The sequence below is a fragment of the Nannobrachium achirus genome (assembly GCF_963921795.1).
Source record: "Nannobrachium achirus genome assembly, chromosome: 14".
NCBI classification, from domain to species: domain Eukaryota; kingdom Metazoa; phylum Chordata; class Actinopteri; order Myctophiformes; family Myctophidae; genus Nannobrachium; species Nannobrachium achirus.
In genome coordinates this window covers 14,519,550-14,537,418 of record NC_137821.1, presented here as the reverse complement: position 1 = coordinate 14,537,418, position 17,869 = coordinate 14,519,550, and the positions used below count along the sequence as shown (strand labels likewise).

The following is a 17,869-nucleotide window of genomic DNA, read 5'->3' as shown; positions in this document are numbered from 1 at the left end:
GAGGACGAGCCTATACTTCCAGTGCTAGAAAGTATACAAGTACCGTACTTAAAGTACAATTTTGGGGTACTTTTACTTTACTCGAGTATATCAATTTTTCCATACCTTATACAGTACTTCTTCAACTCCACTCAGAAGCCTTGGCCCTTGGCCAAGTGGGGAGGAAATATTGGAAACATTGAAAATGGGTCATCATGCATAATAAGTACTTTACATTTTCTGAAGCCAATATGTTTGTTACTCAAGTCAAGTTACACATCTGAGTAGTTTCTCCACCCCTATACTCCACCATCACCAAACATGCTGCCACAGCGAAGAGAAGACACGACAAGCAGCGACGTCCTGGTCGATGTCAATTCAGTTCAATTCAAAAATCACATGTTTACCGTGCCAAAGCAATTGTCAAATAAAAACAAGCAAAACTAAGACATGCATAATAAATAAAGGTAATAAAACAATGTGTAAACAGAGCTGTGCCAAAGTTTCATTGGCACCGTTTGTTGGCACGGGTAGCTTGGTATATACAGTAGTGCTTTTGAAACAAATACAATGTCTTTCTGTACCTGTTTTTTCGGTCTCTATCGCTCCCTTCCACCCCTATATCTTTCTCCTTTTCTCTCTGCCTGTCCTTAATTTACCAAAAACAGCCAGTAGGCAAATGGAGATCAAATTACCTTCACCTTTTACCTGCACTCCTCAATGGCACAATTAGCATCACACTAACTCGTCACATTTCAAATTGACACACTGCTGTTGTGCTGTGTAATTATTTTCTGGCCTGGGGAATAGCTCTCTAAATAATGATGCACGTCCGTGCGCACACACGCACAACCCTGCACCTGTGACTTATTTTATCTACAACATGTTTTAATGTTTAGTTTTTTTTCCCCTACTTTACGGTTACAGGGTCATTGTCCTCATCCTCCTCCTCTCTAGTGGCTGACTAATGACTGTGTCATTCTGTTCTCTGTTCATCCAAAGAGGTCTCTAATTGGTTAACACTTGTGAATTAACCCTTTTAAAAAGGAGAGGTCGGAATAACAATCGTCCATGTCGCAAATAACCCGCTGACATCCATGTTTCACTGGGCAAAATGGCATTTTTTTGGGCATGAAGGGGAGTTTTCCGGATGGTGTTAGGGGTTCACTCAGACGACCACTGTGTTTTTTTCCCCCACAAGGTTCTAACGCTTCATTTAAACTCCAGTTTTGTTCTTGCCACAAATCTTTGGTCTGAACTATAGGCTTTAGTTTGGGCTGGCCTGTTTTGCCCTTTCTTGGTTTTTCCCTGGTCATGAGTGGGTGAGGGGGAGATGAAGGGGATGTCCTGTTTTTCACACCACAGCGGTTCATTCCTTGCTCCCCCCCCCCCCCCCCCCCCCCCCACCCCCCACCTCCTCAGCCGTTTTTCAGCTGAAAAACCAAACGCAGGGAACCAGGACAACTTGTCGTGACTTGTCGTTGTCCATGGCGAATTTCAGATTTCCCTTTTTACACAATTATAATGTTCTTTTTTTGGATCATGAGTGACCACGGCGACCTTGAGTGACCTGAAAGGCGCCTTATAAATAAAATGTATTATTATTATTATTATAAGACCCAGTTACTGAATGTCAAGTCTCCAGGTATTCTTCAGAAAATATGTATCACACGTCGTTGTCGGGTGAAAACCTTGTATGTCCAAAACCGTTCGTTTTGCATTTTTCATTTTAAAAATGATTTAAACTAGTGAAAACAGCCGCACACATCGCCTCGTGGTGCGAGGCGTTGTGTGCTTGTAGATCTGCTGTTTTCTCCACTTTTGTGCGACGGCCTTGTACGATGAAGCAGGGCTTTGCTTTACTAAAAAACGTACACGTTTGAAACTTGGAGATACGAGGTTTCCACCCGACAACGGCGATATGCTATGGCATATTAGGAGTCCTGCTAGTACTAGTGGTTCTCAAATATTTTATTTGCAAGGACCCCACTCCATTTGGTTCCATTTGTAGGCTACACTCTCAGAGTTACAGACCTGTCATGATGACCTGTGATTCAGGGCTAGCTCTTTATGTCTCACTTTCTGGTAATATTATTGTCCGGTCACTTATGTCCATGGCATAAAGAAAAGAAAAGAAAAGAAAAGACAAAAAGATTCCACCACAAAGCCAACATGGTGAAGACCCCTGCAGGGCACCACTGTGAAGAGAGAATGTGAGTGTGTTTGTGAGAGAGAGAGAGAGAGAAAGGGGAGACAGCAGCGCTGGAAGCAATAAACAAGGAGCAGCCATTTTCCAGGGAATCCGCGCATCCAGAACAGCTCAACTGGGGTTTTCTTTGATCTTGTGTCTTTTCTTGTTGATAAATCTGTGTCTGTGATGCCTTTTGTTTTTGTCCTCTTTTTAAAAAGAAAGAAAGAAAGAAAGCTGAACAATAAGAAAGAACCGTGAACTTTACTGATTTGTTCTTTTTTTGCTCTTGCTTCTTTTCTTTTTTTGATATTCTTGTTTTTTTTTTCTTCTTCTTTTCTTTTTTTCTTTTTCCGTTTTTTGCCAGTAATCTTTTTTGAATTTTCTCTTTTCTCTTTTTCCCCCCTTTTTTTGTCTTAACCCTGTAGGTCCACTCACAAAAAAACACGATGAATCTTCAATGAACAAGCCTCGAGACGAAGGTATTTTTGTTGCATGTTTTTCCCTTTTTTCTTGTTCCTGGAAGTCTTTTTGGGGACACACACACACACGCACACACGCAAACACACACGCACACACATGCACGCACGCACGCACACACACGCGCACACACACACACACACACACACATGGACACACACACGGACGCAAAAGGACATCAACATTGTAGACAGTAATTTCATAAATGCCATTTTTGCCATCCTTTTGCCATTCTGAAGTCTAACCCTAAAGCCTGCATTATACTTAGTTGTGTGCCTGTGTCACGCAACTAAAAGATAAACGAGGCATAACTCCAAGTCTAACCCCTAAACCTAACCTCTAAATGCCTAACTCTAACCCTAACCTCAATCTTTTCCTCTATACTAATCACAAAATCAACAATTTCTCTGGTGAGGAAAATGGTCCTCATAATGTATTGTATCATTTGTATGTACTGTATTTCTCCACTAATCTTGTGAGGACATTTGGACATCACAAGTATAGTCTTACAAGTACACACAGAAAAACACACGCAAGGGCGCACAAACACACAATACCCTATGTCTCTGAGATGTGCCTTGGTGATACTGTATGAGTGTCATTGTAAGTGTGTGTGCGTACATGCTGGGTCGCCAGCCTTATATAAGAGTATGTGTCCTAACAGGATAATAGTATCCAACGCAGCGCTCATGTTAATGTCAACTCTGTGCTCCGAAGCCCGTCCTTTAATGGACCGGGTATAGCGAAGACGGCCTCGAAAAGAACTGAACAACATCATCGTCCTCATCGCCGTCATCATCATCATCATGATCATTAGTGTCACCATCGCCGCTGTCCTTGAACGGCACGCACAGGAGGCCCGGCTTATACAGTGTTTGCTCTCTAAACAGCGCTGTTGCGTGGGTGAGGGTTCAGGGTTGTCGAGCAGCAGAGCGAGCATGTCGAGAGCCACTTCACGCGGCGCGTGTCGCTGGCATTCATTGTTGTCACGTAGCACTGTTGTCACGTATTCCGAGGATGAAATTGCTATTGAGTAAAGGACCCTGTCCCCGTACCTGGCCCCCGCCCGCCCCCAATCCAAGTCGATGATGATCATAACTGTCACGTTGCGGGGAGGGGGACAAACGAGGACACCGACTCCTCTCCCCACTTTGGGGCCATAAGCACTCGGTTGAATAAAGGACACAGCGACTCCTAGCCTGTTATTACCTCAGTCGCTGCCATCCCGGTACATACATACACAAGCTCGCCCATTTGTTCTCTTATCTTGGCATCGTGTTCTTTCTTTCTTGGAGCTTGGAGCAGGAGGAGAAATAATAAAGGTAAAGATGACTGATGATGTTTCTGATACACATTTTTTTCCCTCCCCCCTGTTCTAGTTATTTGAGGTCTGCACAGGGCGGGTGAAACCTTTTATCCGTCCTCTGTGTGGTGTTCTTTGATTCGAGGATAGGCTATTTTTGAAGCTGGGTGTCGGCAGGGAGGTTTGAGACGGGAAGAATTTCTTGGTGATGAAACCTGTTGGCACAGCCGTGACTTTTCAAGGCTGCTGTCGTCAGAGAGGCCAGAGCCCCCTTCTCTTACACTCCCATCAATTCTGTAACCTGTTTCTCAACGTCAGGGGTCCAAATGTAACTCTTGAGTGTTACATTTTGCTCACTTCCAGAAATCCCTTAAAGGGATATTTCACTTTCAAAAAAACTTTTGGTCATCTAATCAGGCTTTTGGGAACACCCAGGACAGTTTTTGAATTTCTTCATTCAGTATTTAGATATTTGATATTCATTTCCCCCCATTTTCCCCCTTCCAGGACCTTCCTATACAAACTCAATGTAACTTCAAACTCCATTTTAACCATGATAGAATCAATGAAAACAACTTTCCTTTTTTTTTGTGACTCCTGACACCCTCCGAATAAGTGAGCAGGCCGTGTTTTTTTGATAACTTCTTTCATTTATTTTTTTTATCTTTTATTGTATTTAATAGTTTTCATTTCCCCAAACAATTTATAGAAATCAATGAAAAATGTTATTGAAAAAACACGGCCTGCTCACGTATTCGGAGGGTGTTAGGAGTCACCAGAAAAAAGGACAGGTGTTTTAATTGAATCTATCATGGTTAAAATGGAGTTTGAAGTTATAATGGGTTTGTATACTGTAGGAAGGTCCTGTAAGGGGGAAAATGAGGGGAAATGAATATCAAATATCTAAATACTGAATGAAGAAATTCAAAAACTGTCCTGGGTGTTCCCAAAAGCCTGATTAGACGATAAAATGACAAAAGGTTATTTTGAAAGTGGAATATCCCTTTAACACTGAGGATTTTGCAGTGCAGATTGGGGAGCGAGTGATGAAAGAAATTGTATCAAATGTGGGTCCGTGGCCTTCGAACTGCAGGTCCTTAAAAGGAAAGAGGTTGTGAACCACTACTTAAACTACAGCTGTCACCACAACATCACATTTAGTTCATCGCAAAGTGCTAATCACCATTATGTCATTCATCACAAAACCAGACACAGCCTAATTAAACAACGGCGTGGCTTTGCTATTGATCTCTGACGTCATGTCGAAAAAGACAACCAACTTGAACCAATATTTTCAGATGAGTTTGACAAAAAGTGGTTTGTAAAGTAATGTTAGCTCGTGAACTTAAATACAACACGCTAAAGAATATACAGCTGACCAGATACTGATTGAATGACCAGAATGATGACTGGCCCAGAATAGCTCATCTTAGATGGTAGATTAAAACATGCAGAAAGTACAGTATAAAGTAGGGAAAGAATTAGGGATGCCCCGATCACGTTTTTTTTGCTCCCGATCCAATCCCGATCAAATATTATTGCTTCCGATTCGATCCCGATCTTTCCCGATCCGATCTTTTGGCAAGGCATTAAGAAAAAAAAATTCTATTCATTCTATCACTTAGTGCAGCACTGAATCAACAAATTAAAAACAAAGCTTATGAGTAGTGTATAGTGATATAGGCCTACTAGTGCAGTGTTTCTCAAGCATTGTGCAGCGGACCTTTGGTGTGGCTTTTGAAATTTGGCAGTGAAGTCACGATTTAAGGACTTTTAAAACCTGTTTAATACCTAAAAAAATAAAATAAAATAGACCATTACAGCATCAAAAATAATCAACAAACTATATAAAAACTGGTAAAACATTGGCCATTTTTAAAGTTGAAACAAAATAAGTTAAGAACCAATTAACCAGTCTGCTTGAAAAGTATGCATCTGTAGCAGCTAGTTGACAGTGCAGAGAGACATAATTGCCTTCCTTTGATCCATTAACAAGGGGCCGTTACTACTTATTGGCATCAGCTGCCAGCTGGACACTGGACACAGAGTCTGACACAATCACCTCCCCTCTGCAGGGCTCTGTGTCTGTCTCATTTCTCCAAAAGCCCTTGAATATGATTGAAAATGATTAAGGATTACTGTGATTATGGTAAGCGTATGTTTCATATCGCATTCACCTTACCTGTAACTTTCACTACTCCCAGAAAATATATTAAAAAAAGAAATAAAAAAAAAATCCCCGATCTCCGATCTTATAAAAATGACCATATCGGCGGCCGATCCCGATCACGTGATCGGGATCGGGCAACACTAGAAAGATTAGTGTCAAGTTACACTGTTCTCAAATTGAAATAAACATCTACTAAGAAAGAAGAAAGCTTGTTTGAAAGACTGTAGTATACTTGATGTCAGACATGATTGGAGAAAGAAGCAGAAGGACAACTGAGTGAGAGAGGGGAGTGGGAGAGACAGAGAAAGATCTGAGAACAAAAGCTGTTTTGTTCTTCAGTTCATTCAGATAACTTACGATATGATTAACAATGTTTATTATTGATGAGTATAACAAGTGTATATGTAACATTTTGACTTGGCGTCGGCTCTGCTTCCCCCTGCTCAGCGCAGCCCAGAAGAACATCATTAACCATTGGGAGCAGGGGGATCTAAATATATAAATATATAAACACCCCCCATGGGGAACAGAATTAGCAGAGCCTACTGGTGGAGCTGGGGAGGCGGTGGGGGCAAGCAAGCGCATAGCACAGCAGACCTGGAAGGCAGCAGCAAGAGAATGACAGCCTGAGGGGGTTACATAGCTTGGCAAGAGATCAGCTGACTGCCGCAGGCAGGCAGGCTGCCACGTCGCCTGTGACGTAGACTGGCGTAATAGTGTAGTAACAGACTTAAAGCAACATAGTGCGCAGTGACCCCTCAAGTGTATCTAAATGAACTAACTCCGCTGGCTACATACATTTCATTCAGATAACTTACGATATGATTAACAATGTTTATTATTGATGAGTATAACAAGTGTATATGTAACATTTTGACTTGGCGTCGGCTCTGCTTCCCCCTGCTCAGCGCAGCCCAGAAGAACATCATTAACCATTGGGAGCAGGGGGATCTAAATATATAAATATATAAACACCCCCAACACGCAGAGCCAAGAACGCCCTACGGGAAAATGACTCACCGATTCATCCTAGCGGATATCCCACCGCTCCTCGGTGGAGACACAGTGACGAAATGCAAGCTAGCATTTCTGGATCCTACTAGGATATCCTAGCCTTATGTGAGATAAATGACAATGTGAGCCAGGCGCACCATGCCGTTTGGCATCCTGGCCGAGCCCCCACTGCTCCTTATGGAGACACAGTGATGAAATGCAAGCTAGCATCCCAGGGTTCTGCTAGGATATACTAATATTATGTGGGAGAACTATGTGAAATGGCGCAACCAGCCGTGTGACATCTTCGCGGATATCCCACTGCTCCTCCTTGGAGGTGCAGTGACGAATGCCGCTAGCATCCTGGATCCAGCTAAGACATAGGTCTACTAACATTATGTGGAAAAATCTATGTGAACTGGCGCAACCAGCCATGCACGTCTTAGCAGATATCCTACTGCTCCTAATGGAGACACAGAGACGAATGCAGCTAGCATCCTGGATCCTGATAAGACATACTAACATAATGTGGAAAAATCTATGTGAGCTGGCGCAACAAGCCGTGTGTCATCCTAGCAGATATCCCCCTGCTCCTTTAGGAGACACAGAGACGAAATCCCGCTAGCATTTCTGGATCCTGCTAGGATATACTAACGTTATGTGAGATTCACTGAGGGAGAGCTCCCCCTTGATTAGCCGATCCCATCTTCTTCCCCAACACGAGACAATTAACCATCTGGGATCGGCTAGACACATTACTTTATTAAGCCTTAATAATATCTGATACAACCAATTTTTTCCCCCAGCTACCACCATATATGCATAGATTACTGAATCCATTCAGAGATAATTACAAACACTTGAACTCATGAGATTCTGCGCCAGCATAATCTCTCCCCGGTTTAGGCGCACGTAACGTTCATATGCGGAAGAGGACCACCGCCCCAGGGACTTTAGGGTGGCAACCGGCACTTTCATGGCTGCGGTTGTGGCTGCTCCGATACGAAGGGAGTGAGGAGAGTAGAGTTCAGGAGACAGTCCGCAGTACTGGCACAGCAGTTTTAGCTTTTCGACGAACCAGGATCTCGTCATTGGCACCAGAATGTCCTCCTTCCTGGCAAATGCAACGTCATAACTGCTGAGGACCAGTGTCCATAGCTTCAGTGATGGAGCCAGCCCAGTTGAATGCATAGAGAGATGTACAGGTGTGGAGCCATCCACGTTGCTGCAGGAAGCATGTCTGGTAGCCATCCTTCCAAGGTCCCATACAGCTTGGCTCTCCAGGGGACGCCCGCAGATACCATGACATGGAGGATAGAAAGAAGAATTAGTTTGAGAACGAAGAACTGAATTGCCTTTTTGCACCGCCCAGCAGTATATTAATGAACCATGCAATCTATATAATACATCTGACTTATCAGCCATATAATTATGCCTTTAGATGAAGATGCAGTTTGATTAACGAATGACCTGCCTTTCATGGCTTCGGGAGGAGGTCCAGGTGAGCATCCTCGATCCAGAATCCTCGATCATCCCATTCCCGACACATGAATGTCGCTCATGAACAGACAGGCAGCCACTCCCGTCTGCCGAATCTGTAGCGTGCAAGCAGGCGGGCCAGCAGGGGGCGGGCGTGCAGCAGGCGGGCAGGCAGCGTGCAGCAGGCGGGCAGGCGGCGTGCAGGCAGGCAGGCGTACAGGCAGCATGCAGGCAGGCAGGAGTACAGGCAGCATGCAGGCGGGTGGGCTCATGGTTGCAGCAGAAGTAGCGTTAGCTGAAGCTGTAGTAGCAATGCCCTCTGCAGTGCCGACCGGCTCCTGACTGGCCTCATGGTATTATACAGTAGTGGACGAAACTATAAAGATAAACATGTTACAGAAAGCACGAAATGCATGAAATGCTGCAGCAGCTCCAGCATGAAGCTGAAAAGTTAAACATGATGTTAGCAGCAGACATGTAGCAGCCTCAGCAAGAAGCTATAAAGAAAAACACAATTTAGCAGAACATGTAGCAGCTTTAGCTTGAAGCTGCAATGATAAAACCTGATGCCGTAGCAGTGCTGGGCATGCCGCAGCTCCGGCATGGAGCTGTAATGATAACATGATGCCTTAGCAGTAATTATTAGCAGTTATGCTAGCAGGCAGCAGCAGGTTGAGTGGAGCTTAGCAATAGCTGAAATTATAGGACACATGATAGTATCTGACTGAAGCAGCAGCAACAAGCCATTAGCACAATTATGTGATCATTGTAGCATCCGAGATAGCAGCACGACTGATAAAGAAAGGAGCCTGGAAATGAAACGTGTTGTTAGCAACAGACATGTAGCAGCTTTAGCATGAGCATAAGTTGAGCATACCGAGAAACGGTAGAGTCAAAGCAACAGCCAGCCTGCAGTAAATAGTTTTTACACCGAAGAGCCTTTCAGTGTGCAAAATTACAGAACAAGTGTTTAACGCTGTTCCGAACAACGTTCAGCATGTACTGGCTGTGCATAGATACAATAATCAACTCAGTTTATCCATTTCACATGGCCACTTAAGTGTTATCATGCTAGCGTTTGTAGCACAAGACATATGACATCCCTGAGAGTTACTAGCGTTAGCCGCTAACATAAGCATTTAGCAGTGAACAAGCTTTTCACATGGCTATCCCAGTGCTGCCATGCTAGCGTTGTAGCATGAGACAATGACAACCCCTGAGTTACTAGCATTAGCCTCTAACATTAGCATTTAGCAGTGAACAAGCCTCTCCCCATGCTGGAATGTATCCTCTTCCTCTTACTCTATACAACTCAAAGTTCCAAATGCGCTAACATTAGCATTTAGCAGTGAACAAGCCTCTCACCGTGCTGGAATATTCCTCTCACTTAAACCTCTCTCTCAAAGGTTCCCGAGTAAATAGGGGGAGCTTCCTAGGATCTCCTTTTAGTAGAACTGTACCATCACGCAACTGTACTTTTCCCATGCAACCTTCTAACAAGTCTTCAACTCTCCCCACACACTACACACACAGTAGCTGCTTGACCTCATGTGGCTCAAAAAGGGAATTAACCCACTCTGCACACAGACTAGGCTGATTCTAACAGGAAGCATGTTGGAAGGATGTTGAAAGCAAGCCAAATAAGCAACTTCACTTCAGAACAAGCCCGAACAAAACAACCCACAACTAGAAGTTATGGGGAAACAAGACCAAGTTGCTTATAATGGGCAGACCTGGCAACACTGCTAGACTGATAACAGTGTGAATGTGTATGGTAGCAGTACATAGACTACACTACCCATGATGCAATGCCCATTTAACTTCCTTGTTATGAGTAACCTCCCTTATCGACTTTCCACCACATAGGACATTTACTATGGTGTTTATAAAGCCAAAATAATCACCCGTGCAAGAACCTTCATTTCCATACTTAAGCAAGTGTGAGAGTGAGCGTGTTTGATCCTCGCTTGAATGCCGTAATCTCACCTACTTTACTCCAAGTAGTGGCAGTTAGTTGAATATGGACTAATTCAACTGTAGCACATGACAATCTCTCATGGTAACAAGTTCTTACACCCCTGAAAGGGCATATGTTAACCATTAAACATTTTAACCCCCTCAATAAAACTTCTAACATCTTGAAATGCTGTACCACTGAATTATCTAAGCATCAATATTTGATTCAAGACTTCTTACCGAATACTAGCTGAACCACTCCTCCAGGACAGGTCCCCAACAAACACTCAGACTCAGGCTTCTGCATGGCCAAACAGGCCCAGACACAGCCACCTCCCCTTATGCTCTGCCCTTAAAGGGGAAGTGCTACTCCTGTAAACACTTGACATTATTCCTGAATGAGCAAAGCATTAATCTTAATACACAAATATACTCAGTAGTTCCAACCTGCCTGCAGAGTAAAAGTAGCATTAGTATATGATTAGCAGCAATGTTGGGAAAGGAGGCATAAGCTCTATTAGAAGTGAGCAATAGCATCAGAATATCATCCATGCATGATATCAAATAATAGCATAGGCTACACCTGTTTAAAGCAGGATGGGAATCCCTGCCTGGAGCCATGCATCTGAAGGGAGTATGGCCACACCGGCCAACATGTTGGATTAGCTGCCGAACTAGCTGGTGTTTGCAGAGTGTAGCCCTGTGATTAAAGGTTTAAGAAAACCAGTGTGGCATCTGCTGGAGACAAACAGCACTGGAAGCTGGGCAGGAACAACAGTTCACATACTGTTCTTAGGCAGCACAAATCACAGCCAATGCCATCATGGTTCGGGGTGCACTGTAGAGCAAAGCATGCTGTTAGCTTATGTTGCTACAAACAATTTGAAGCTTCCACTACTACCACTGTTAGCATATGCTATACTGTTGAAATGTTTTTTTTTTTTTTTTTTTTTTTTCTTCTGAGAAGCAAGCATGCTAGTAATACATTTTAGATGAGACCTTGTTCAAGTATGAGTAGTAGTGAACACGTAAATGAGAACTAATGAAGTAGTGCATCATGATAGCTGTAGTTAACATAAGGCATAATACTGTTAGCAGTAGCATAGTGATAGCAACAGATATAAAAGCAGGCTAGCATTGCTATTGAAGCAGCACAGTAGTAAGCAGTATCTAAGCAGAACCATATGGTATCACCAAGCTTTCGAGCAGAACCGGAGAGTAAAGCAGCCGCAGCAGCAAGCAGCAAATGATTCCGAAGCTCCGGAACCGGCAAGCAAGCGCATAGCACAGCAGACCTGGAAGGCAGCAGCAAGAGAATGACAGCCTGAGGGGGTTACATAGCTTGGCAAGAGATCAGCTGACTGCCGCAGGCAGGCAGGCTGCCACGTCGCCTGTGACGTAGACTGGCGTAATAGTGTAGTAACAGACTTAAAGCAACATAGTGCGCAGTGACCCCTCAAGTGTATCTAAATGAACTAACTCCGCTGGCTACATACATTTATCCACCCGTAGAGATACAGAAGACCTCCTGAACAAGTTCAAACCGTCTCTGTCGGGTGGTAACTGTTACTTTCAGGATTCCAATTCAAAAATAGCAAAAGTAGCAGATCTACAAGCTCAGAAGCGTGTCGCTTCGCACCGCGCTTAGTGCTTGCAGATCTGATACTTTTGTGCGACACTGTAGTACAGGGTTCCCCAATTAGTTTTCCCCAAGGGCCGAATTATGTCTGCCAAGCCGAGGGCCACAACATAACAGGGGGCGACGGTGGCGTTCCCACTACTCCAGCGACAGTTCAGATATCATCGTTGTCGGGTGAAAAACCGTTCGTATGTCCAAAACCGTTCGTTTTGCATTTATCATTTTAAAAATTATTTAAACTAGTGAAAACAGCCAATCTACAAGCACACAACGCCTCGCACCGCGAGGCGTTGTGTGCTTGTAGATCTGCTGTTTCCACTACTTTTGTGCGACAGCCTTGTATGATTTGCGAAAGAACTTAGAAATTTGGAGATACGAGATTTCCACCCGACAACGACGATATACTAGTTTTGTTGCTGCTCTTATACCACCATTATTACTGGGGTTGGTGTGGGCCGGCCAGACAGTAGCCCCCCGCGGGCCGCAAATGGCCCGTGGGCCACCTATTGGGAAACCCTGCTGTAGTATGATCAAGTGGGACGCTAATTTATGAAAAAAACAAGTTAGAATATGGAGATAAGAGGTTTCTGCCCGACAGCAACGAAATACAGCAGCATCCCAGCAATACTAGAGGACTTCAAAGTACAAAACCGACTCTTTAAGAACAAGGGACCGAGGAGGAGTACTAAATGGATTGCGCGCACAGGATTACAACGATCCAGTCACAACGGCTGAAGATTGAGGACTTAGTTCTAATTGACACACGGATAGGAGACTGACTGTTTGAAAGAAAACCAAAATAAGTAGTTTGAAGATGAAAGTGAAAATCTCAAAGAGAGACTTGATATCTTATTCATGGTGAATGCATATAGAGCAGGCCTAATGCTCATGTTGATTGTTATCTCAGAAGGTCTTTTGAGGGAAAAGCAAGGCCATATTGTTATTACTTTTTTTTTTTTAGATGAAACTTTGTTTTGTTTGTATTTAAGATAAAGAAAGAAAAGACATTTCATATTACAGTTCAATCTGTTTCTGTAAGGCACAATCGAACCTTAATTACCACAATGAATTACTATTCTTCCAAGACAGATATGAAATGAAAATCTGTCTGTACGATCGCTGGATATTTGAATTGGAGGGCTGAAAAGTAGCATAAAGGTGTGTGTGCAAGCCGGATTTATTATTATACGGGCCCTCAAACTAGCTTGCCCCAGATGTTTTAGCTATTTAGATTATTTTTTTAATTGAATGGCTTCCCAGATTGCACTTGAACTAAACGTTGGATTACAAAATCGTGTGACATTTAGGCGGCGTTCAGACGACGCCGTTTCCACAAGAAATCCGCAAAATGAAATGTCAGATATACCTCCCGTTCAGACGACAACAGCATTTCTGAGGGTTGGAAAAGCAAGATAGTAAATCCGATTGCATTTCCATCTAAACAGGCGAGTTACAGGGAAACCGCAAAATGTGTGATGTCATGACTGACGCTGCAAAGCCAACAGCTTTGTGGACGCTGCCATGGTGATTATGTAAACAAATGCTGTGACAGGAAGTAGATCGGACATGATGTCACACTCTGCCAGCCAGATAGTGTGTCACTGCCACATAGCGACATGTTGTGCATACTACATCGTTTCAGTCCCTGGTGAGTCTTTATATGAACACTGGAAAAAAGTGACAACGCAACAGGGACTAAAAGAAAAAAACTTTTCATAAATAATTTTATTCAAAACGTGCTGTCAAAATGAACCCTGCTTTGTGACAGATTTCTTTATATGGTCATCTGATAAAAAATAAAGTAGGCTTTTAGCGTGATGGGTCCTTAATGCTATTGGCTAACGCTAATGGCTTTTCAAAAATAATCTAGAAGCTCACAGCGTGTCACTTGCAGCAAACTTGTACATATGGGGAAAAATACAAAATGAAATATTCTGAAAATTATTATGTGAAACATAATTTGGCGATTTACTTGCCTTGACCTATATTGGCAGCGTGCACAAGAATAGACACACAGACAGATACACAGACACATACTGTAGACAGGGGTGAAAACATAATCTCCCCCTTGCCTTCAACATGGCTTTTTTTTCATCTGCACAACATACAAAGCTACTCCAGTAAGGTCCCAGAATAAAAATAGAATAGCTGGAAATTTGAATAATATAGCCATAATAATCTTTCAAGGTAACGGCCTAGAAATTACCCGGACAGCTTTTCAGAGAATAGTTATCAAATCCTGATATGTCAGAGGGATGTTTTTATGCCTTCAGTTCCATGACATGAGCAGCATACATCAGGACTCTTTTCAACTGCCAATGCATTAAAGGACAGCTTTAGACCTTTCGCGCCTACTTTCTGCTGCATTTTGTGCCTAGAAACATGTTATTTATAAATCAGGCACACTGGCCTGCTGGAAATGCACTTTGCCTGTAATTGTAGGCTCACCTCTCTCAATTATGCCCATGCATTTACAGAAGGACAGAGAAAATAACAGGAGATTTGGTTACGTGGATTTACAGAGGCTCACTTGATTTATGAGGGTCAGAATTGCCTGGGATTTCTACAGGCTAATGTATAATGTATTGTAATATTCCATATTATATTTAATGTTAACTTTATTGTTCAAGGAGAAAGATAAGAGATAGGCCTGTAGATATACATATATTTTTAAACATGCTTCTTGATTATTCAATTAAAGCAGCATTTAATATTTTTATTAATACATTTTAATGTTGAACTATCTGTATGGTAGAGTATGTTAATATAACATAACCTTACATATGCCGATCTATTAGCACGAATCTTTATCCTAATACGGAGGACATAGGGGGGCTCATAGTAATACAAGTAACGACTAAATCGTTTGACCCGTAAGGCCGTTACATTACTCGTTATTTTTTAGGAGTAGTGGTGCCGTAATCTGATTACAGTAACTCTGTTACAGTAATTGCGTTTCCCCCAATTCTGCTCGCAACTCACATTTTTATACTAAAAAGTTTTACAGAGCATAAAAAGTGAGTGGAAAGTATTCCTCTCCTCAAATTGATTCACTGTGCTTTAGAGTTGGACTCTGCACCGATAGGGGATGTGTGTTAAAATGATAACCAGGGCATTTCAACGTGCACACAGAAAATGTTGGCTGGATTGCAGGATGAACTCTAATGATTCCGGTGACCCCAAGGCCTTTCCAACCCCTTCAGTGAATATACGATATACCCCCTGCCCCCGTTTCTCTAATAATCATTTCACATTCCCATGTATTTTCTTTCAAAACATTTCCACTGAGGTTTGGAACTTGCACTTAACCCTCTAAGGCCCGCATTAAGAAATACTTGAAATAAAAAATTTAAAAAAATCAGATGGTGTTGTAGGAGTCCTATTAAGAGGAAAATGTAATGTTTTTTTCAAAAAAATGTTTTTGTAAGATTTTATAGCCATAAATCAAAAATCATAAATCATGCTCTAATTTACATATGGGGGATATTTTTCACAATAATAACAAATGTACATGTTCTAGACATTCTAATGATCACCAAAAAAAATAGTACAGGCATTTTACTTATGTTTTTGTGAGGTATAGCTTCCATGAAAAAGTGAGATGTTGTTCGTCAAAACTCTGGAATTTCAGCGGGTGTGGCAGGTGTGAATGTCAGCCCCTGTGGGGGGTATTTATATGCAAATATTGTGGCCAATGGCATTGTAATACTAAACAATAGAATCCAATTGTGGTGTTTAGGTGGTAGGGGGAGCTAAAATAAAATGATTTAAACCTTTTTTTGGATAAAATACAAACGTTGTAATATTACAACCGTGGGCCTTAGAGGGTTAAAGCACCTAAACCCCATAGGGGCTCTATATTAGTTTCATTTTTTTTTTGCCTTACATGAAATATCTTTGCTGAAAATAGCCAATCCACAAGCTCACAGTCACTTTGTGAGACGGTTCGAGTGGTTAAATCTGTCGTTCTCGAAGTGGGGGACTTGGGAGAGGGTTCCAAGGGGCTAGTTAGTCAACTTAATTTATCCACTTGCAAAGCACAGTTTTTTTTAAAATAAAAAATAGGGTACCATTCTATCCAACATGGATATACAGTAGCTTTGGTTTTTCTCACTTCATCAAAATAAGCTTATCAGCTTATCTTTTTATATATATATATTTAAAGAAAATCACGATATTTTTCTCCCGATTCTGATCTTTCGAAAATCACCCCGATCTCTCCGCTCACCCGATCCAATCGGGACATCGCTACTCCCCCAAAGCTCCGCTCCAGGCCCTATGCTGAACGTACGCCTATTAGGAATAATGTATTCTCTAGAACAGGGGTTCCCAAAGTTTTTTTGTCTCAGGGCACCCCATAAATATTGTTTTAATCCGAGGCACCCCTACATTATAATTTTCACTCCCAGCACCTTATATTTATAGCATATCGTCGTTGTTGGGTGGAAACCTTGTATGTCCAAAACCGTTCGTTTTGTATTTATCATCTATAAAATGTACTAAACTAGTGAAAACGGCAAATCTACAAGCACACAACGCCTCGCATCGCGAGGCGTTGTGTGCTTGTAGATCGGCTATTTTCACTAGTTTTGTGCGGCAGAAGACGTACACATTTGAAACTTGGAGATACAAGGTTTTCTGGGGACTGCCCAACAGTGACGATATTTTAGTGATTATGTTGCGAGGAAAACGTTGAGATAATAGCCATTTTGGTTAGAACTGACTGAAAATAAGTTTAAAATTTTACTAAATGATACCAAATAAATTCCAAATATTATCAAATTATCTCGCGGCACCCCTGGACTGCCGTCACGGGCACGGTACCCCAGGGTGCCCCGTCACCCACTTTGAAAACCCCTGCTCTAGAAGAGGACAAACCTGTTAGAAATAATGTATTCTCTAGAAGAGGACAAACCTGTTAGGAATAATGTATTCTCTAGAAGAGGACAAACCTGTTAGGAATAATGTATTCTCTAGAAGAGGACAGACCTGTTAGGAATAATGTATTCTCTAGAAGAGGACAAACCTGTTAGGAATAAACCTGTTAGGAATAATGTATTCTCTAGAAGAGGACAAACCTGTTAGGAATAAACCTGTTAGGAATAATGTATTCTCTAGAAGAGGACAAACCTGTTAGGAATAAACCTGTTAGGAATAATGTATTCTCTAGAAGAGGACAAACCTGTTAGGAATAAACCTGTTAGGAATAATGTATTCTCTAGAAGAGGCCAAACCTGTTAGGAATAAACCTGTTAGGAATAATGTATTCTCTAGAAGAGGACAAACCTGTTAGGAATAATGTATTCTCTAGAAGAGGACAAACCTGTTAGGAATAATGTATTCTCTAGAAGAGGACAAACCTGTTAGGAATAAACCTGTTAGGAATAATGTATTCTCTAGAAGAGGACAAACCTGTTAGGAATAAACCTGTTAGGAATAATGTATTCTCTAGAAGAGGACAGACCTGTTAGGAATAAACCTGTTAGGAATAATGTATTCTCTAGAAGAGGACAAACCTGTTAGGAATAAACCTGTTAGGAATAATGTATTCTCTAGAAGAGGACAAACCTGTTAGGAATAAATCTGTTAGGAATAATGTATTCTCTAGAAGAGGACAAACCTGTTAGGAATAAACCTGTTAGGAATAATGTATTCTCTAGAAGAGGACAAACCTGTTAGGAA

At 42.1% G+C, this 17,869-nt stretch overlaps 1 protein-coding gene across 2 annotated transcripts in view; it reads left to right on the top strand.

Annotated features, from left to right (window-relative positions):
• nlgn2a (neuroligin 2a) overlaps nt 1-17,869 on the top strand; it is a gene marked incomplete at its 3' end in the record, with an annotated part of 269,076 nt that overhangs the window by 54,272 nt on the left and 196,935 nt on the right. Inside the window, exon 2 of one of the 2 annotated variants that reach the window (XM_080741964.1) lies at nt 2,596-2,649. The exons of the other annotated variant lie outside the window; for it this stretch is intronic. Within the exon in view, the coding sequence (XP_080598090.1) occupies nt 2,596-2,649 (54 nt within the window). The remainder of the gene's footprint in view (nt 1-2,595; nt 2,650-17,869) is intronic. 2 annotated transcript variants of the gene reach the window in all.